We start from the raw sequence: 21634 nt of genomic DNA, 5'->3' as shown, positions 1-21634 counted from the left end.
AGGAGGAGGCGCCTGATATTGTAGAGAAGGGAGGGACCCCCAGTGGGCATCCAAACCACCCCTGCTGGGCAGGAATGGCAACTGAAGAGCCCCTGGCAGGCAGGCAGGCAGGCAGGCAGCTAGCCGCCTTCCAGAAACCTGCAATGGAGGAGAGAGAAGCACAGAGTCCCAGAGGTTTCTCCTGCAAAGCTCCTCTCCCGCCCCGTATAGGGACCCAACGGTCATCTAGTCTGACCCCACCCAGGGCAGAGCCGCTGACCCCGGAGAAGAGCAGTCAGGCTCAGCAGGTGGAGCTTTTGCAGGTGGGAGGGGCGCAGGGCGCAGGGGGGTCTCTCTCCTTCCCCTCTCAGCCTCTGGGCTTCTTCTGCAGCCGGAGCAGGATGGGCCCAGCCCCACGTCGCCCAACTTTGGGGGGCAGAAGGCGGCCGAGGAGGAGGAAGAGAAGGACCTGAGCAAAGCCCTGCGGGTGGAGCGCTTTGAGGAGATCCTGCAGGATTCGCACCCGCGCAACGTGGAGGAGGCTGGGCGGAGCTACAGCGAGGAGGACTTTGAGTGTGAGTTTTATTTGGGGGGAGCAAGGAGGGATCCTGCATCCAGGCCGGGGGGGTCTGCTGGGGGGCAGAAGGCAGGCTGTGTTGGGAGGGTGGGGGGAGAGGAGCCTGGGTGGGTGGGGGAGGGAAATGGGGTGGGTGGAGAATGCAGAGCTATTATTATTATTATTATTATTATTATTATTATTATTATTATTATTATTATTATCATTATCATTATTATTATTATCATCATTATTATCATTATTATCATTATTATTACTATTCCCTGCCTCTTCCCCTGGCAGGGATTCAAGGCAGCTTAAAAATAAAAATAAGGACAGCTAAAAACATTACGGGGGGGGGGGGAAATCAAGCATTAACAGATTGATAGAATTAAAGCTATACTATATACATTTAAAAACTGGACCATAAAGGCACCAGAGCTCCGGCCCCAGCTGGAAAGTGAGCCTGGCGCCTTCTAGATGCCAAGCAGGTGTCCAGCACATTCAGGTGGGTCTGTGAGTGGCGGCTGAGTGGAGCCCCCATGTCCTGAGGAAGTGTGTCTCTGGATATGGGGGGGGGTCCCCTTTGCCCTCCTCCTAGGCCTGCAGCGCTTGTCCCGGGAATCATGGTGGCTGAGGGAAGACTTCCTAGACTCAGAAGGGCCCTCCTGGGGCCATCTAGTCCAAGGATGGCAGCTGGTTGGGGGGGGGTCTTGAAGACCCTCTCATGACCAAGGCTGTGCCTGGATTCACTTCCTTTTATTAGAATCCTAGAATTGTAGGGTTGGCAGGGACCTTGTGGGTCATCTAGTCTGACCCCCCGGAAGGCAGGAATCTGCAGCTGCCCCACATGGGGGTCAAACCTGCAACCTTCGCATTATCAGCACCAGGCAATGGGGCTTGGCAGTTTTCTCTTTGTATAGGATCACTTCTTCCTCAATTTCTTTCTTTCTTTTTCTTTCTTTCTCTCTCTCTTTCTTTCTTAGTTTTTTATTTAGACTTTTCAGATTTATACATTTCATTAGTTTTACAATCAATTCGACATTCCAAAATTTGACTTCCTTCCCCCTTTTTCTGCAGCTCCTTAAATTTATTTCTTAATATCTTCTGCAAATCCAAGTTCATTTAACTTGCTCATTTAATTATCTGCTGTAAATATATACTCATATAAAACTGCAGGTTATTACACTAATCCTGCTAATGTTTTTATTTGTTTACAATTTATCTGTCAATATTCAATAAACCATCTCTATTCTTTTATTAAAAAAATATCTTGATTTCTTATTCTTCCGGTAAGTTTCACCATTCTGGTATATTCCCTAAGTTTTTGTATCCATTCTTCCTTTGCTGGGATTTCTGCTTGTTACCGTTTTGGGGGCAAGCAATGTTCTTGCTGCTTTAGTTGCATACATAAATAAATTTCTATACAATTTAGGTAGTTCTGTCCCTATAATTCCTACAAGAAAAGCTTTTGGGTTGGTTTGTTTTTATAAAAGTTATTTTGAACATCATTTTCAATTCATTATATATCATTTCACTGTAAGCTTGGACCTTATTACAAGACCACCACATTATGATCAACCCAGTTTCCCAGTTCTTCTACTTGGACAATCGGTTCCTTCCTGTTGGTGAGGACCAGATCCAGGACAGATAACCCCCTTCTTGCTTCTTCCACCTTCTGTTTTTCCTCCCCGCAAATTTTTTTATTCATTTTATAACACAACTAAACAACAGAAACAGAAAAACAATACAAACAAATTCTTATCTTATCCTTATTTTTTCCTAAACATTGTTAGGTGAGCTTCCCCAAGTCCCCCCCATCTGATTTTCATTTTACCTCATCATTACAGTTTACATATATCATAATTTTTAACCATTTTTTTATCACGCTTACTTTTACCATAAAATTTTTCACATTTTATCACTTACAAATAATACTATTTTAAAATACCCTATCTTCTACTTTTAACCCTACAACCTATATCCACTTCCAAAGCTATTCTAAGATTTAAATATTAATTTTTTTTTCAAATATTCCTTAAACTTCTTCCAATCTTCTTCCACCATCTCTTCTCTCTGGTCCTGGAGTCTCCCGGTCAGTTCGGCATGTTCCATATAATCCGTCATCTTCATCTGCCATTGGTCGATAGTTGGTAAATTTCATTTCTTCCAATTCTTCACTAGCAATATTCTCGCAGCTATTGTGGCATACAGAAAAAAAGTAACATCATTTTGAGGGGGTTTGCCCCCCCCCCCACTATACCAAGTAAATAGGCTTCTGGTTTCTTAATAAATGTGTTTTTCAACACTTTTTTCAGTTCATTATAAATCCTTTCCCAGAAGTCTTTTACTTTGGGGCACGTCCACCACATGTGGTGAAAGGTTCCTTCTTTTTCCTGACATTTCCAGCATTTATGATACATTTTTGCTGACTTCACTGGTGTTAAATAGCATCTGTGATTCTGGGCCGGTTTCCTGGTGGCCCTGGAGACCCCCTCCTCCCCAAATCACCCCCCCAACGCCGCTTCCCGCTTCTCCCCACAGACCACCGCCAGTCGTCCCACCACATCCACCACCCTCTGTCCAGCCACCTTCCCTCGGACCCCCGGAGGAAGAAGGGAGTCTCCAGGAAGGCCAAGAAGAAGAAGAAGGAGAAGCAGCCGCAGCCGCAGCGCCCCTCCGTCCCCGGGGAGACCCCCACCATCGAGGAGGAAGAGGAAGAGGAGGCCGAGGAGGGGGAGGAGGAGGCCGATGAGGACACCTGCGACACCGAGACAGAGCAGGCCCCCGAGGACCTGATGCACCTGCACGGCTCACCAGAGGGGGTGCAGGTAGGTCGGGGGAGGCAGGATGACGTGCTCAGAGGGACAGCACTGACCGGCAGCAGTTCAGGCAGGGAGGCTGTTTCCCCCAGTCTGCGATCCCAGAATTGCAGCGGGTTGGTCTGGATGACCCTCAGGGGTCCTTTCTGACTCTACAATTGGATGCCCACCAGTCAGGGATTCTGGAGCTGCGATTCCAGCATCGCAGGGGGTCAGACTAGATGGCCCCCGGGATCCCCTTCCAACTCGACATTTCTACAAGGAAGGAGATTCTGGCTCAACTCTGATGCCAGTGGAGCAGCCTTTCCTTGCTGGGAGGCTTCTAAGCGGAGCTGGGACGGCCCTCTGCTGAGATTCCTGCATTGCCGGGGGTTGGACTGGATGACCTTTGGGGTTCCCTCCCGACTCAGCAATTCCGCAATCCCAGGCCAGGCTGGGGATTGAACCTCTGAGCTACGGCCATTCCCCCCCCCCCCCTCGGGTGGAGCTCGGGATGGTGGTGGAAGCGGCAAAGGCGTTTGTAGATGTGTAGAACTGTCATGTCAGAAGGGACCCAAGGGTCATCTAGCCCAACCCCCTTTGATGATGATGATGATGATGATGATAAATTTTATTTATCCCCTGCCCTCCCCAGCCAAGACCAGGCTCAGGGCGGCTAACACCAGATATAAAACAATTGATTGAAATGCAACTTAAAAAACAAGATTAAAATACTATTTCCTGGCCCCAGAAGGCTGAGGAGGGGAGGGGAGCACCCGGCCCCAGCTCCTGACCCCCCGCTTCTCTCCCCTCAGTTCTTCTTGCAAGAGGATGATGGAGTAGACCGGCCGGCGGAGGGGGCAGCCAGCCCCACAATGCCCCATAGCTCCTCAACGGACTCTGGGAGCTCCCCAGCTCCCAAGGGGGCCAAAGCAGGCAGGTGAGTGCAGGGTGGGGGCCTGAAGGGAGGGGGTCCAGAGGAAGGAGGGGGTCTGCCCTGAGCAGCAGATTTCAGCTGGGGGGGAGTGAGGGGGGTGAGAGAGGGTTTGTGGCACCGCCTCCCTCCTGGGGGGTCCCTGAGGGAAGGTGGGCTCTGGCTCTGGTTCCCTGCGTGATTGGGGGGAGGGTCTCTCCCCACAGCAGCTGAAATCAGGCTATTTGTTCCATGAAATCATGTGCTGCTTGTTTAATCGATACTTTATTGAAAGGTTTTCATGTATAAAAGAAAAATTGAGAGAGAGAGAAAAGAAAAGAGTGTGGAAAAAGAAAGACAGAGGAGAAGACAGAAAACAATGCAGAACGTACAGTGTAATAATTAAGTCCCTTTCCTTTCTATATATTATTCTATAGAGGAGTGATAATATCATCCTAATCTATATATGGTCACTAATAACCCCCTCGATTCCGTATAAACTCGTTTCAGGTATCAATATATTTGTCCAAACCAAGGAAGTCCATTCATCAGTTGCAAGTGTGGTCAATCTTTGGATTCGCAGGTTAAAAAACCCTCAGAGCTGTTTTCCAAAGAGAAGAATGACCAACCGGAAGGCTTCCTAAAAGTCGAAACCAACTAGAAACAGAATTAAAACTCGTTGCCGGTTTTTGAGCGTCTGGGCAGGCCTGTCTGAGCAAGAATGTTGTTAGCGGGCGCCAAAAAGAAAGCAGGGAAGGCACCTTGAGATCCCTAGGCAGGGAGTTCCAAAGGTTATAGGTGCTGCCACCCTGCAAGATTGGCCATTGCGCGGCACCTGTAAGAGTGCCAGTTGTACCGATCGGAGCAGCCAAGCGGGCAGGTCTGGGGCAAGGCGATTTTGCGGGGAAACCGGTGCCCAGTTGTTAAGGAAAAGGAAGTTCCCCTCACTTTATGCCAGCCCCGCAGAGCTGCCTCCTTGGCGCCCGAGGCGGGTGCGGTGCCCGCCTGTGAGTCTGCCTCTCTCACAGTTCAGATGCCGAGGAACCCGCGGGCACGGATGCGCCCAGCATGGCCGAGGCGGGCTCCCCCGGGAGGGCGCTCTCCAAGTCCCAGCCCGGGCACCGCAGCTACAACCTCAACGAGCGCCGGCGCATTGGCAGCATGACGGGCATCGAGCAGACCCGCTACCCCAAGGTGCCAACAGATGAGTCCGAGGCCCAGACCCTGGCCTCCGCCGACCTGGACTTCATGAAGAGTGAGTGGTGGGGGACGCGGAGGGGGGGAGCACAGAGGAGGAGGAGTCCCGGGTGTGAATCCACCAGCTGGGATGCCCTCTGGCTGCCTGGCATGAACTCTTTCTTAGGCAAAGCCATGAAACCATCTTGGGCCCACTAAAGCTGCTATTAGGATTATTTTTTGTGGTTATTATTTATTATTGGTGCTCTGTAAAATGTGTTCTTAATGGGATCTTTTGATAAAGGGCAGTATATAAAGTATTAGTAATATTATTATGGCAGTGGCCTACCTGGCAGGGGGGATGTGCAGCAGAGTATAAAGGGCTTTGTGAGTTGCCGTATTTTTTTGCTCCATAAGAAACACTGTTTTCTTCCTAAAAAGTAAGGGGAAATGTCTGTGCATCTTATGGAGCCGAATTACCCAGGGGCGAAAAGCAGATCGTGCTTTTTTTTTTAGAAAGAGGGAAGGGGCTGTTGAAACGAAGCCGCTGATCGGAAACAGGAAGACTAAATCAATGAGGAGAGAAATTAGAAGAAAAGGAGGAGCAAAAAAATGCTAAGAGAAAGACACCAAGGCAAACAAGAGGGAGGGGAGTGTTGAAAGGAAGCAGCTGATCAGTGGGATTGGGAGAGAGATAAGGGATGCTAGCGATAAAGGAGGCTGCCTGGGAGGGGGAGGTAAAAGCCCGTGGATCCTCAGGATTTTTGCATTGGGTCACCCCAAATTCACCATCAGATCACATGTCTGTGGCCACAGCATGAACCACAAAAGTCATACATCCACTGTTTGGTTCAGAATATTTTTTCTTGTTTTCCTCTAAAAACTAGGTGCATCTTATGGTCAGGTGAGTCTTATGGAGCGAAAAATACGGTAGTCTGTCAGAGGCACTTCTGAGCCAGAGACGTTTGTGGCGTCCCAGTCCTTTGTGGGCTGCAGAGAGTAGCCTTCCTGGGAAGCACAAATAATAATAATAATAATAATAATAATAATAATTATTATTATTATTATTATTATTATTATTTTTCTTCCGGGCAGCTTGCCTTTGCTGGGAATCTCTGTCTCTCCAAAGGCAAAGAGCACCTTGTGATTATAGTAAATGAAAGTAAACAAGGGAGAAGGAAAAGGAAAGAATAGAAAACAGAAAGAGGGCAAGAGAATACATTAAGAAACATTTTTAAAAACAGAGGGAAACAGCAATAACAAAGTAACCATTAAACAGAATTATGGCTACAAAACTATATGGTATATCCCAGGCACCCTCCACCTCGGCCCTCCAGGTGTTTTGAGACTACAATTCCCATCATCCCTGACTGCTGGTCCTGCTCGCTAGGCATCATGGGAGTTGTAGGCCAGAAACATCTGGAGGGCTGAAGCCTGGGATATCCTTTCGCCATCCGTGGCATGGAGGTGGGCTTTTCTGCTCGCCAGATGTTCCTTCCTTTAATTCTGCCCCTTTGAATCCTAGAAGGGAAGGGACCCCCAAGGGGCATCTAGTCCAACCCCCCTGAAAGGCAGGAGTGGATTTTTTTCAAACTGAAAAATGACCCAGCTACGACATAAGAGCCCTGCGGTGTTGCCAGGGGGTCTCTGGCAGTCAAATCGGGAAACTTTTTTGCACAGAAGAGGGAAAGTGGGCAGAACACAGAATATTCTGAGCCCTGGGTTCATCCTGGCCTGCTCACTTGGCTGTCATTGTTCTGGTTTACTCGCAAGTAGGCAGCAAAAATAGAAAGCCTGGCCTGGATCCCTGGGGGTCTTCCTCCCCTGTCTTTGGAGGGAGGGACCCCAGGATCTTTCTGACCAATGGCGTGCCGGCGCCTGGGGCTCAGGTACTTCACCTTTCTCAGGTGGCACCCAGAGAGACTGGCAGGAAGGCGGTTGGATGTAGGGAAGCCGCAAGGAGGACGGATCAGGGCCTTTCTCTGCACCCCCCACTCAGGGCCTTCTGTCCTTCCACCCCGCAGGCCACAGGTTCGAGGACGTTCCCGGGGTGCGGCGCCACCTGGTCCGGAAGAGCGCCAAAGGCCAGGTGGTCCACATTGGCAAGGACCGCAAGGAGCCCAGCGCCCGGCAGAGGAAGCAGGACCGGCAGCCCCACGAGGTGAGCGGGGGGGGGCAGGGGGCGATTTGTGGCCTGATGGGGGGGGGCAAGGGGCAGAGCCATAGCTGGGTGGTCTGGTCCCCTGGCAGAACCATCCAGATTGCACCCCCTAGGGAATGTGGCACAGGGGAAACCCACATACCATGCAAAACCCTCCATTTAAGACCTTTTCTTATGCGGCAATAATTAATCTTTTTATAGACATATTTGTGGAAATATTTTATATATATATAAATTTTATTAGTTTTTTAACATACCATTTTCAACAGTGATTAAACATATTTTTACATCTTATTCAATTTTTTTGACTTCCATCAAATATATCTGTGGAAATATTTTTAGCAGATTTTGCGCCCTCTCCTTGCCTGCGCCCCTGGCAAGAGGCTGTGGGAAGGAGGGGGCGCAGCGGCGGGCTGAGGGACCACTGGGGCAAACTGGACGCCGGCCCCAGATGTTGCAGGGCTATCAGAGACCCCTAAGTTGGGGGTCTGGCTGGGATTCCTCCTCCACCTGCCTCTTTGACTCACTGGCATGGGTTCCTGGGGGGCAGTTGACCCACACAAATCCAGGCCTGGATTGTGGAAATTCCCTCAGGGTAGGGGGGGCCATGGTGCTTCTGAGCCTGGGGCCTCAACAACACCCCCTTGCAGGAAGAGGAAGCTCCTTAGCCATCACCCCAAATTCTCCTGCCCCCCAAGTTCTGATCAGGGCTGTTAGAATCAGAGGCCGCGAGGCTGCATGCCTAAGCTGGTTAAAGGATTGGGTCAAGCTGGATAACACGGAGCTACTAGATCTGGAGGGCTTCGACAACTGCTTTGGCTGGCATGCCTATCTATGGAAGAACAAAATGAAGGCACATAAGGGGTTTGGCAACCATATCTTTAGAGGGCCGATAATTGAGGTATGGGAAAGGTATAAGAACTTGCTAGAGCCGAAAACACCACATTGGCTGTCACCCCTTGAAATAATAAGTATAAAAACTACTAACATGAGAAATAATTGGGCATCATACAATCAGTTAGTAACTAAAGTGGAAGGGAAATGGAGAACTAAACCCTATGAGCAGATAAAAGAACATGTCTACGATTGGCTTCACCACCAACAAGTGAATCAGATGTTCAGCAAGGACCTCAAAGAAAGAGGTTATGCAGATAAAGATTCTAAATACCAGATGGAGATAATTAATAACAAAGAGAAAAATATATCCAAGTTATATAGAATGTTGCTTGATTGGTACCTGGCTGACGAAGAAGTTAAATCTGTAATGATTCGCTGGGCCAAAGATATAGGTCATAGTATACAATTTGAGGATTGGGAAAAATTATGGAAAGACGGGCAAAACTTTACGGCGTGTACTGTGATAAGAGAAAATGTTATGAAGATGTTTTATAGGTGGCATTTGACACCTATGAAACTTTCTAAAATGTATAAGGTGGATAATAAGTGTTGGAGGTGTAAAAAGGTAGAGGGCTCCTTCTATCACATGTGGTGGGAGTGTGGAAGGGTAAAACAGTTCTGGGAGAAGGTTTACATCGAATTAAAAAAGATATTAAAATACACGTTCATAAAGAAACCCGAGATATTCCTATTAGGGATATTAAGACAAGATATAAAAAAGGAAGACTGTAGACTGGTATACTGTGCGGTTACGGCAGCAAGGGTTGTAATAGCGCAAAGGTGGAAACAACAAGAAACCCCGACGGTGGAGGAGTGGAGATGTAAATTATCGGAATATGCTGAGCTTGATAAGTTAACGGGGAGAATTAGATATTTAAAGGACCAGGTATTTATCAGCGACTGGGAGAAATATGTAGATTACTTGGAATATGTCAGTGAGGGAAAAATAACGCTCAAGGGATTTAAAGAGGTACTGTAACAGACCAGAGGTTATTGTGCAAAGAAAATAGAGAGTAAGAGTAGACATAATGACAATATAAATGAAGAAACGTGGACATTACTTTTGGCTACGAATGACTTGCGATTTAGCTGAAGGAAGTCTTGAAAGAAACAACTATGCGAAAGAAGTGACGTAAAAATATTTATTTGATGTATTGTTATCTGTGTATATTTTTCTTTTTCCTTTTTCTGTCTTAACACTGTAGTGATCTGTTTTCTGTTTTCTTTTTCTATTTTGAAACGCTTAATAAAAAATTTACATGCAAAAATAGAATCAGAGGCCGCAAGTATTTCTGAACCCCAGTTTCTGGAAAGCACAGGAGGGGAAGAGGGCTGGTCTCGTGTTCAAATCCTGCGTCCGATAAGTCCTTGCAAGGACAGGAGCCTGTGTTCCGTGGGTCCCCTTGGGCCTGATCCAACCAGTGCTCTTCCTTTTATATATATATATTATTGAGATAATTCAACATTAATACATTTATACATACATATTACGGATATACAGACAAACATAAATTTCATACAATCCTTAAAAATGTTGGGGACATATTGTAATACTCCAATGATTTGGCAAGCCACTCTTCCCACGCTCTCACCCTCTCCGCCCGGCCCAGGTCTTTGTGGAGCTGAACGAGCTGATTGTGGACAAGAACCAGGAGATGCAGTGGAAGGAGACGGCACGATGGATCAAGTTTGAGGAGGACGTGGAAGAGGAGACGGATCGCTGGGGGAAGCCCCACGTGGCCTCGCTCTCCTTCCGGAGCCTCCTGGAGCTGCGCAGGACCCTGGCTCACGGTGGGCAGGGTAGCAGGGCAGCGGGAGAGGGGAGGCTCATTTGTAGAGTCAGAAGGGACCCCTGAAGGTCACCCAGACCAACCCCCGGCAAGGCAGGAATCCACTGTCATCAGACTTGAGTCAGAATCTCCTTCCTTGTAACTTGTAGAAACGTCAAGTTGGAAGGGGTCCCCGAGGGCCATCTAGTCTGACCCCCTGTGATGCCAGAATCACAGCTCCAGAATCCAATGCCCTCCGATGAGAAGGCAGGGGGAATATGCAGGTGGCCCATATGGGCATCGAACCTGCGACCCTGGCATTTTCTGCCCCCCCTTCAACTAGCTAAGCTAATGGGGGAGGCCAGGTCTGGTTCTTTTGGCACCCTGGGGAGCTGTGGAACTCACTGCAGCAGGAGGACCTGGGTGCAAATGGGGCTCAGTGAGGAACTTTTCAGGGGGGTCTATGGGAGAGACCCTTGCCCCCCGGCTAGTGCCCCCTTGCTCTCCCCCCCCCAGGGGCCGTCCTCCTTGACCTGGACCAGAAGACCCTCCCAGGGGTGGCCCACCAAGTCGTGGAGCAGATGATCATTTCGGACCAGATCCGAGCGGAGGACCGCGCCAACGTGCTGCGAGCGCTGCTCCTCAAGCACAGGTGAGGCAAGCAGGGGGCGGGGGCAGCTTCTGGCTCTGGCACCACAGAGACAGCGTGGCGGAGTGGTTAGAGCAGCATCTCTTTCCGCCTTGGGTCCCTGGGTGCTGCGCTCCCATCGTCCCTCTCTAGCAGAACCATCGGTCAGGAGTGATGGGAGTTGTAGACCAACAGCACCCAGGGACCCAAGGTTTGAGTGTCGGGCCAGGATCTGGCAGGGACCCAGGTTTAAATTCCGACACATGGCCATGAAACTCAGTGGGTGACCCTGGAAGTCAGTCTCCCTCAGCCTGACCTACCTCACAGGGTTGTTGTTTAATTATTATTATTATTTGCTGATGTTTAATTTTACTGTTTACTATTAGATCCAGATGGATTCTTGAATGTTGCTTTGTTTGATATAAGCAGTTTATTTTAAAGTTATTGTGGTTTTTATATTATATATGTGTGTGTGTGTGTGTGTGTATACACATATATATATATAATATTTTATATTACTATTAATGTTTGAAGTTTTATTATTTTTTATGTCTTGGAAGCCCCCCCCCCCCCCCGAGTGTTTTGGGCAACCCAGCCAGATGAGCGGGGTATAAATGAATTTTATATAATAATAATAATTTATTATTTATACCCCGCCCATTTGGCTGGGGAAACCCACTCTGGGTGGTTTCCAACAGAACACTAAAATACAATAACCTATTAAACATTAAAAGCTTCCCTAAACAGGGCTGCCTTCCGATGTTGTTGTTGTTGTTGTTGCAAATATAAAAATGGGGGGGGGAGTATTGCACCCTGCCCTCCATAGAGGAAATAAGGGTCATACTATAATCCCAGGGAGGATTCCCTTGGCTTGGTGGGTGTCTGCAGCAAGGGGGGGTGTCCTTGCAAGCCCCCACAGTGCCCCCCGGATGGAGCCCCCTTCCCTGACGCGCTGTCCTTCCTCGCAGCCACCCCTCGGACGAGAAGGAGTTCTCCTTCCCGCGCAACATCTCGGCCGGCTCCCTGGGCTCCCTTCTGGGCCACCACCACAGCGCCAACCACGTCGGCGAGGGGGCCGAGCCCACCGTGACCGACCCCCTCATCGGGGGCCACGCCGGGGAGCACGAGACCCGGGTGGACATCGAGAAGGAGGTGAGAGGGAGCGGGGAAGGGACCCCCAGAGGCCATCTGGCCTGACCCCCCGCAATGCAATGCCGGAATCCTGGCTGGGGTGGGGTGGCTGGGGGAGCACACGTGCACCAAGGATGCGCGGCAGCTGGCTGAGTCTCCCCGCCTTGCTTCTCACTCTCCCCGCCCCCCACCCGGGGGTCTCTGCAGCGCGAAGTGGCGTCTCCCACGCTCCCCGGCCCCATCACCAGGTCCAAGTCGAAGCATGAGCTCAAGCTGTTGGAGAAGATCCCAGACAACGCAGAGGCCACCGTGGTGCTTGTGGGTAAGGGAGGGGCAGAGGGGGAGAGTCTCGGGGGGGCAGGGGGAGCTGGGGGGCAGAGAATCATGGAATCGTAGCCTTGGAAGTATTTATTTAGAGTGGCACCTTGGTTCTCAAACTTAATCCGTTCCTGAAGTCCATTCCAAAACCAAGGCGTTCCAAAAGCAAGGCGTGCCTTCCCATAGAAAGTCATGCAAAATGAATTAATCCTTTCCAGACTTTTAAAAACAACCCCTAAAACAGCAATTTAATATCTAACGAGGCCACTGGTCCATAAAATGAAAGCAATAATCTATGTACTGTGCTAATTACATAAATAAGACAGTACACTCCTAGCTCATGTTGCGTTTGCTGCAGGCTGAGCGGTTTCAGGTTGCGTCCCCCGGCGACCTGGAAGTAACGGAACGGGTTACTTCCGGGTTTCACCGCTTGTGCATACGCAGACACTCAAAATGATGTCATGCACATAAGTGGCAAATCGTGACCCGCACAGATGTGGGTTGCGTTCTGCTCAAGTTGCGAACGGGGCTCCAGAACGGATCCCATTCACAACCAGAGGTACCACTGTATTGTAAATGATAAAAATTAAAATTACCGTATTTTTCTGTGCATAAGACTATAAAAAGGTAAAGGGACCCCTGACAATTAGGTCCAGTTTTGGCCGACTCTGGGGTTGGGGCGCTCCTCTCGCTTTACTGGCTGAGGGAGGTGGCATACAGCTTCCGGGTCATGTGGCCAGCAGGACTAAGCCGCTTCTGGCGAACCAGAGCAGCGCACGGAAACGCCGCTTACCTTCCCGTCGGAGCGGTACCTATCTATCTACTTGCACTTTCACCTGCTTTTGAACTGCTAGGTTGGCAGGAGCAGGGACTGAGCAACGGGAGCTCACCCTGTCACAGGGATTCGAACTGCCAACCTTCTGATCAACAAGTCCTAGGCTCTGTGGTTTAACCTACAGCGCCACCCGCGTCCCGTATAAGACTATATTTTTCCCTAAATTTTTGAAGTTTAAAACAAGGGGTCGTCTTATACATGGATAGTGCATAGTGCATTTTCTTAAGTTTGAGTCCCCCAAAATAGGGGGCATCTTATACATGGAAAAGTACAGTAAACTTTTTTCTCACCTGCACTGATGATAGTCATTGTTTGGATGGGGGGCTTTTATCCATTTCCACAGTCACATAATCAATCAGTAGCTGAACTGGGTTCCACACAGTCAAAAAACAAAGTAATTGAAAAAGCCTCAAAATCAAAAAGGCAAAATAAATAGCAAAAACAAAAGCGCCAAACTTAATCAGGAATAGGGAATATCATAAAAGTGTTGGAAGGGATCCCCTTGGAGCACAGGAGAACTAGGAATCACAGAAAGGACCCCGAGGGCAGCGTCCAAGATTCACCAGCCATATCGTATCTTATAAGATGCACTTTCCCCCTCCTAAAAAGTAAGGGGAAATGTGTGTGCGTCTTATGGAGTGAATGCAGGTGGGAGGCTCTGCTCAGCTCTCCCTTTAAAATGCTGCGTGGAGCGTGTGTGCAGTTCTTCGGGGCTTTTCTCCGAAGAGGGAGAAGGGCAGCCCTTCTCCCTTCTCGGGCAAAAGCCCCCAAAAGCCACACACATGCTCCACACTGCACTCTTTAAAGGGAGTGCGGCTCTTGGGGGAGCCTTAGCCGCGCACAGCCTCTCCCCGGCAGTGGGCTGAAGGCTCCCCTTGCCCAGGAGAGGCTAAAGAGGAAGCCAAGAGAGCCAACTAGCATCTTATGGTCTGGTGCGTCTGATAGAGCGAAAAATACGGTACTTTGCGCCTGGCTATTTGCCACTTGTGGCCAAGTGAAGATGCCCGGTTGCCAGGATGGTGCCTGATGTCTTCACCATCTGGAGATGCAGAATCCTATCCGCTCTCTTTTATCTGCACAGTCAGAAACAACAAGTCCTATTGAAAAATGCGACTTTGGAGCTCTATTTTGGCCCCCAAATGGCAACTAGGCGTTCCGTTTTGGCTCCCGTCAGCCTGGTTTAGGGATCCATTTGGCTCCTGGCTTACATCTCTGCATGAGGTGGAAGGACAGACGATTCAGGACAGGTTCAACACCTTCCTGCAGCGCTGAGCTGAAGTGCCCGTTCCTGCCCAGGCCAGGGGGCATCTCGGCTCAAGCGCCCCTGGCAGGTGGCCGTCCAACCTCTGCTCCAAAGCCTGCCAGGCAGGAGAGCATCTCGAGGGAGACGGTGCCAGGGCTGCCACCGTCCCAGAGCTCTGGCTGTCAGGAATCTCTCCTTTCTTATGGCTCGGATCCTGGTCCTTGGCCCCCATCCGCTGCCCTCTCTTCCCCCGCAGGCAGCGTGGAGTTCCTGGACCAGCCCACCATGGCCTTTGTGCGGCTGCAGGAGGCGGCGCTGATGGACTCGGTGCTGGAGGTGCCCGTCCCAGTGCGCTTCCTCTTTGTCCTGCTGGGGCCCAGCAGCGCCAACATGGACTACCACGAGATCGGGCGCTCCATCTCCACCCTCATGTCCGACAAGGTAGGCCCCCACCCTTGCCACCTTCTCCTCCTCCTCCTCTCCCGCGCGGCGGGGCTCCCTCCCCGGCCTCACCTGCCCGTCTCCCCCCAGCAATTCCACGAAGCCGCCTACCTGGCCGACGACCGCCAGGACCTGCTCCACGCCATCAACGAGTTCCTGGACTGCAGCGTGGTGCTTCCTCCCTCGGAGGTGCAGGGCGAGGAGCTGCTGCGGAGCGTGGCCCACTTCCAGAGGGAGATGCTGCGGCGGAGGGAGGAGCAGGAGCGGCGCCTCCTCCTGGGGGCCGCCATGGAGCCCAAGTCCCCCGAGGAGAAAGGTAAGCGCTGGCTCTCGGGCAAAGGGACCCTCAAGGGTCATCCAGTCCAACCTCCGGCGATGCAGGAATCTTGCAGCCAAAGCGGGACTCGAACCCACTCCCCGAAGATTCAGAGTGTCATGTTGTACCGACTGAGCTACCCCAGCAGTGTAGAAGAGTGATTATTATCTAGTGATTATTAGAATCTAGGGATTGTTATAACGGAATATATTTATATCCTGCCTTTGTCCCAAGGGGGGTTCTAAGATGCTGGCAACATTTAAAGGATAAAATTCAGAGTAATAACAACAAAATAGTTAAAAACAGTAAGTTAGGTTGAGATAGATAGGATAAAAAAAAAGCATTGTAAACAGTTAAAATCATTAATGGGTTTGGAATAATACTTGTAGTTTAATGGTGAGCTTTGGACATAATGGAGATGCTAAAGATTTGGGTTATTGTAAAAGATGCAGGATGAAATGATTAATAATAGGACCCACAAAGGGGTGGAGGAGATTCTGTGGATATTGTATGTTGATTTATTACTTTATATATTTTTTAAAAAAAATCTTTTTATTGATTTTCCAATAACAAACATCCTATTAAATATCCAATCATAATACTTCAAATAAAAACTAAAAAAACTAAAATAAAGAAGATCAAATTATAGTCCAAATTGTATTTATTAATTTTTTGGGGCTCCCCACAATCTGGATCTCTGGAGCATATCTCCGCATCTTCTTCCTACTTATTACTTTAAATTTTTAATTTGAAAAACCTAAATACACAGAAATAAATAAAAACGATAGTCAAAATATATTGCAACGTGTTCAAAACCAGCCTCAAAGACACAGTAGCCTGGAAAGCTCTTGCTTCCTCGTGAGCCAAAATGCAACTACCGGTAGTTGATCTGCCATTAGTATCTAAAATATTTATATCCCAGGGATATATATGGGAACGAGAGAATCGTAGCATCGTAGGGTTGGAAGGGGCTCCCAGAGGCCATCCAGTCCAACCCCCGGTGATGCCACGAACACCCACTCGTTAAACACAGTCGTGGAAATACGTTGCAGCGTTGGGGGGGTCTCAGTCCTCACTGCCGCCCCCTGTCTGCCCCACAGCGCTGCTGAAGGTGGAGGAGGAGGAGGAGCCGGACCCCCTCCGGCGAACGGGGCGCCCTTTCGGGGGTCTGGTCCAGGACGTCTGCCGCCGTTACCCCAAGTACCTGAGCGACTTCCGGGACGCCCTGGACGCCCAGTGCGTGGCTGCCATCATCTTCATCTACTTTGCTGCCCTGTCGCCGGCCATCACCTTTGGGGGGCTGCTGGGTGAGTGGGGGCCCGCGCCCCACATTGAGGCACAGAGGCCGCCCGGCCTGGCCTGGCTGGACCCCGCACTGCCTGCGCCTTTGGGGAGCTGCCCTTCCCAGGAATTGCAGGGCTGAGGCTGGGCTTGGGGTGCTCTGGGACGCCAGCCCCGTGAGGTAGGCCAGCCCCCTCTGAGCCTTACTCTCCCCCCCCCAAAAAAAAACCAGGTGAGAAGACGCAGGGGTTGATTGGGGTCTCGGAGCTGATCATCTCCACCTCGGTCCAGGGCATCTTCTTCTGCCTGCTGGGCGCCCAGCCCCTCCTGGTCATCGGCTTCTCAGGACCCCTCCTCGTTTTCGAGGAGGCCTTCTTCATGGTGAGTTTTCCCAGGGGGTTGGGGTCTCCCCTGTTTCCCTAACGTCCCCGTCTCCCCCTTGAATCTCCCCGTCGGAGCTGCGATCCTGCAGGACTTCCTCTCCCCTCCGAAGGCCCAGGGCAGGGGGGGAGTCGTGGAACCGCCGGGTTCAGGGTTCCCTACTGAAAAGGTTTCCCAACTTTGTCCCAATCTGGTCCTGCAGGCTCAGCGTCGGTCTGGTTCGAGCAAGAAAGCGCAGCCAGGTTAGAGAAAACCCTTCAAGTAGGGTTTTGGTATTTCCTTAGCAGGAGGGACCCCTAGAGGTCCTGTAGTCCAACCCACCCCTGCAATGAAGGGGTCACAGATCCAGGATCCATGGCCGGTGGCCCCCCAACCTCTTTGCCCACTGAATCAGCCTCCCGCTAGAAGGGGGGCTGGGCTGGATGAGGGTCCCCCTTGCAGCCGGATGGCGTTATCTTTCAGTGACCCCACAGGCGCTGGTTCTCCCTGGAGCATCTCTCTGCCAAGGGAGGGGAGAGAGAGAGAGAGAGAGAGGTGGATGGGTGCCCCCCACCCAGGACTGTGGGGAAGGGGCCCCTGGAGGTCTCCTCTCACTGCCTGTCCTTCCCCCTGCCCCAGTTCTGCACCTCACAGGGCCTGGACTATCTGGTGGGTCGTGTCTGGATCGGATTCTGGCTCATTCTGATTGTGCTGGTCATGGTGGCGTTTGAGGGTAGCTTCCTGGTGCGCTACGTCTCCCGCTTCACCCAGGAGATCTTCGCCTTCCTCATCTCCCTCATCTTCATCTACGAGACCTTCTTCAAGCTCATCAAGGTCAGTGGCGGATCCACATTTGGGGGGCCCTGAAGCTCGGAGCGTGTGAGGGGGACCCCAAGGCCTGGGCAGCCCCTGCGACCTTCTTCCACAGATTTCTGCTGCATATTTTGTTATTCTTAATTTGGAATCTAATATATTTATCGTTGTTCTCTCCTTGTTTTTTCGAGTTCAGTGTTGTATGTTCTACGTTTGTTTTGGTAATTGTAAATGTTTAATCAAAACCTTCTAATGCGTCCATCTCTCTACATTGTTTCTGTAGGGATAACATAAATGGTTCCCAGTCTTTCTTAAAGTCGCTGTTATCCTTATCTCATAGTCTTCCAGTTAATTTTGCCATTTCAGCGTATTCCGTCAGTTTTTCTTGCCATTCTCCTTTTCCATCTTTGGGCTAACAGCGTCCTAGTTTTTTCTTCTCTTTTGGCAACTCTTGACCTTAAATGCCCACTAAAAAAGCTTCTGGTCTTTTTATTTTAAAAGTTATCTTAAACATTTTTTTTATCTCATTATAAATAATCTCCCAATAGCTTTTGATTATTTTACAATCCCACCACATATGAAAAAAGTGCCTTCTTTTTCTTACATTTCCAACACTTGTTGGAGCCTGTTCTATACATTTTTGCCATTTTTACAGCTGTAATGTGCCATCTATACATCATTTTCATATAGTTCTCTTTTAACAATATGCAATCAGTGAATTTTAAATCCACTTTCCATAATCTTTCCCAGTGTTCCATTTGTATATTATGTCCTATATCTGGTGCCCTGGAGAGTTCATTTTGGCAGCAGTTTGAATTCATCCCCCGAGGCAGACTCCATTGTCTCTCGAGATAGACAGATGCTGCCACTGCCAAAATACACTCTCAGTAGAAAACCAGTTAAAAAGCATTCTGTGAAACAATATACACACCCACCAAGCAAGGATAAGGACTCCTTGCAAGAAACAAACGGGGAAGGTTTTGTCTCTGGGCAGATCTTCCAGGAGCACCCGCTCAACAGCTGCACCAAGGCCAACGGCACCGGCGACATCAGCCTGGACGGCAACACCACCCTGGTCCTGGGCAACGGGACGTCCGTCCGCTCCGCGGCCAAAGTGACCGGCCAGCCCAACACGGCCCTCCTCTCACTGGTCCTCATGGCCGGCACCTTCTTCATCGCCTTCTTCCTGCGCAAGTTCAAGAACAGCCGCTTCTTCCCGGGACGGGTGCGTGGCCGGGGGGGGGGGCCGGTCAGGGAGCAAGAGAACGGTCGAAACTGCCCAGAGAGAGGATTCCCTTATTTGCAGGAATTTGGAAAGTTCGTCTTATGTGTCCAGTAGATTATCGAATGTTGCTTTGTTTGGTTTTTAAGCAGAGATTGGATGATCCCGTCACCAGTTCCTGCATGGCAGTGGGGTGAGATGGATGACCCTCAGGGGTCTTTCCCAACTCTGCCACTCTACGTTATGTTTATTATTAAAACCTTTTAAAATTGCGATTATATATTTTTGCGTTGGATCGTATTGTTACACTGCACGTTTTGGGGTTTCTTCCGCTTGGCAACCGCTTTGCGTGCAGCAATAGAGAAAGATGGGATTCAAATTAAAAATGACACGGAGGGGTGGCGAGAGGGGGCAAAGGGCTCCCGGGCGGATGGCAGGAGGGTCTCGGGGGCACTCTGCACACCCTCAGAGGCCCCTTGCCTTAAAGCCACATGCTCACCAGAAACGGCTCTTGAAGGCCAGGGCTGAGCAAGTCCCTCCCTCTTTCTCTCTGGGCAGGTCCGGCGTGTGATTGGGGATTTTGGGGTGCCCATCGCTATCCTCATCATGGTGCTGGTGGACTACAGCATCCGGGACACCTACACACAGGTGAGCAGGCAGGTGGGCTCAGTGCCCCAAAGAATCCTGGAACGGAGGAGGCAGGCAGTGCTGTGCAGTGGTTATAGTGCTGGACCAGAACTTGGCAGAAACAGTTAACAATACCAATAATAATAATAATAATAACAATGCCAACAACAACAATTTAATTATTTGCTGGTATCTTGAGAGTTCCTTTTATTGTGCATTGTATGGAAGCCTAGATTGTTGGATCTTCGCAACCTCCTTCCTTGGAGGTTTTTAAGGAGAGGGTGCCTGGCTATCTCCTTTAGTGGACATTCCTGCATTGACGGGGGTTGGACTAGATGACCTTTGGGGATCCCTCTGCCATTTTCCTCCCCAGAACCCCTTCTACAATTCTCCTCTCCCTCTCGCTCACCCGCTGCCCACCTCTCTCCCCTCCTCCCCTACAGAAACTCTCGGTGCCCCATGGCTTCTCGGTCACGGACCCCCAGAAGCGGGGCTGGGTGATCAACCCCCTGGGCGAGAGCCAGGCCTTCCCCGTCTGGATGATGGTGGCCAGTGCCCTGCCGGCCGTCCTGGTCTTCATCCTCATCTTCATGGAGACGCAAATCACCACGTGAGTCACACCAAGGAAGCCCGGGGTCTGTCCCAAGGGGGACCTTTTGGCCTGGGGGGTCCTCTCTAGGAATCGGGAGGGGAGGGCAGGCCAAGGGGTTTCAGGGGGCGCCGGTTCCTTTCTTAATATTATTTTTATTTCATTTAATAAATTTATTTGGTTTGCACTTGTAAATTTTACAAACACCAACATACAACATAAAAGCAATATTCCCAGGAATCTCCTGAACTTCTCCCCTTTGCGGTTCCTATTATTAATCAATTCCTCCTCCATCTTTTATAATAGTCCAAATATTTCACATCTCCATTATGTCCAAAGTTCATCATTAAACTACAAGCGTTCTTCCAACCCTACTAACGATTTCAACTGTTTGCAATAGTTTTTAAGGTAAAATATAAATTTTCCCCATTCCTTATTTTTACGATACGATAATCTTTATTGTCATTGTCACATACCGAACAATGAAATTGGAAAAAATCTACATCAGACATTCAAAACCCAACAAGCCTGCTATCCCAGCTATCCCAACCTGGTCAGCCCCTAAAAACTCTGATACCCCATAATTAAATACAATATACTCCCACAGAGACTACCTTACACTGCATTTAAAACCAAAAACGCATTTGGGTAGAAACTGTTTCTCAGGCAGCTAGTCCTAGTCTTTATAACCCTGGACCTTCTTCCAGAAGCTAAAAGAGATCATTTCCGGGGTGCACACTATCCTGCTCTATCTCTGCAGCTTTCTTATGGCACCTGGAAGCATAGATTTGATCCAAGGTGGGAAGAGGGCACCCAATTATTCTCTCCGCAGTCTTTACAACCCTGGACAGCATTGTTTTTCCCCTGACTGTGTAGCTCCCAAACCACACGCACAGACCATAAATTAATGCACTCTCCACACTACAATGGTAAAATACCATCAACAGGTCCTCTGAGAGATTGTTTTTCCAGAGGATTCTCAGAAAAATCTAACCTCTGCTGTGCTCTCTTCATCAGGTTATTAAAATTTTGATCTTCCTCATTTTGGCATGATCCATCCACTAGATCTGCCATTCTTCTGTTTTATCTCCTTTCCATCTCTGGGCCAGTAACATCCACGTAGCCATGGTTGCGTACATAAATAGTTTTTTCTGCTCCCTTGGGAATTTGGCTCCTAGAATTCCTCAAAGGAAGGCTTTGGGTTATTCTAAACTTCTTTTCCAATTCATTATATATCATCTCCTCGCCCCCAGGCTGATCATCAGCAAGAAGGAGCGGAAGCTGCAGAAGGGCTCTGGCTTCCACCTGGACCTGCTCCTGATTGTGGCCATGGGGGGCTTCTGCGCCCTCTTTGGGCTGCCCTGGCTGGCAGCGGCCACCGTACGCTCCGTCACCCACGCCAACGCCCTCACCGTCATGAGCAAGGCCGTGGCGCCCGGGGACAAGCCCAAGATCCAGGAGGTCAAGGAGCAGCGCGTCACTGGGCTGGTGGTGGCCCTGCTTGTGGGTGAGTCGCCGGCCGGGGAAGGGGGCCCACCCCACAAACATGATAGTTTCTCTCTGCCACTGAGCAGCTGC

The 21634-nt window shown here is 49.9% G+C and overlaps 1 protein-coding gene across 7 annotated transcripts in view; it reads left to right on the top strand.

Annotated features, from left to right (window-relative positions):
• The window catches only part of SLC4A2 (solute carrier family 4 member 2), a 58312-nt gene that overhangs the window by 32761 nt on the left and 3917 nt on the right, over window positions 1-21634 (top strand). For 6 of the 7 annotated variants that reach the window (XM_081931506.1, XM_081931505.1, XM_081931507.1 and 3 more), the window contains 18 exons: window positions 371-554; window positions 3080-3366; window positions 4152-4276; window positions 5278-5504; window positions 7450-7586; window positions 10094-10274; window positions 10769-10904; window positions 11849-12032; window positions 12219-12333; window positions 14664-14848; window positions 14939-15164; window positions 16265-16471; window positions 16678-16826; window positions 17445-17639; window positions 18613-18843; window positions 19399-19488; window positions 19911-20077; window positions 21310-21563. In XM_081931506.1, the coding sequence (XP_081787632.1) occupies window positions 371-554; window positions 3080-3366; window positions 4152-4276; window positions 5278-5504; window positions 7450-7586; window positions 10094-10274; window positions 10769-10904; window positions 11849-12032; window positions 12219-12333; window positions 14664-14848; window positions 14939-15164; window positions 16265-16471; window positions 16678-16826; window positions 17445-17639; window positions 18613-18843; window positions 19399-19488; window positions 19911-20077; window positions 21310-21563 (3280 nt within the window). Of the gene's footprint in view, window positions 1-370; window positions 555-3079; window positions 3367-4151; window positions 4277-5277; window positions 5505-7449; window positions 7587-10093; window positions 10275-10768; window positions 10905-11848; window positions 12033-12218; window positions 12334-14663; window positions 14849-14938; window positions 15165-16264; window positions 16472-16677; window positions 16827-17444; window positions 17640-18612; window positions 18844-19398; window positions 19489-19910; window positions 20078-21309; window positions 21564-21634 lie in introns of those variants that run through there. The other variant, XM_081931511.1, reaches the window with a different exon arrangement.

Source organism: Podarcis melisellensis, assembly GCF_964234715.1.
Source record: "Podarcis melisellensis genome assembly, chromosome: 12".
Taxonomy (NCBI): Eukaryota; Metazoa; Chordata; class Lepidosauria; order Squamata; family Lacertidae; genus Podarcis; species Podarcis melisellensis.
This window is presented reverse-complemented; position numbering and strand designations above follow the sequence as displayed.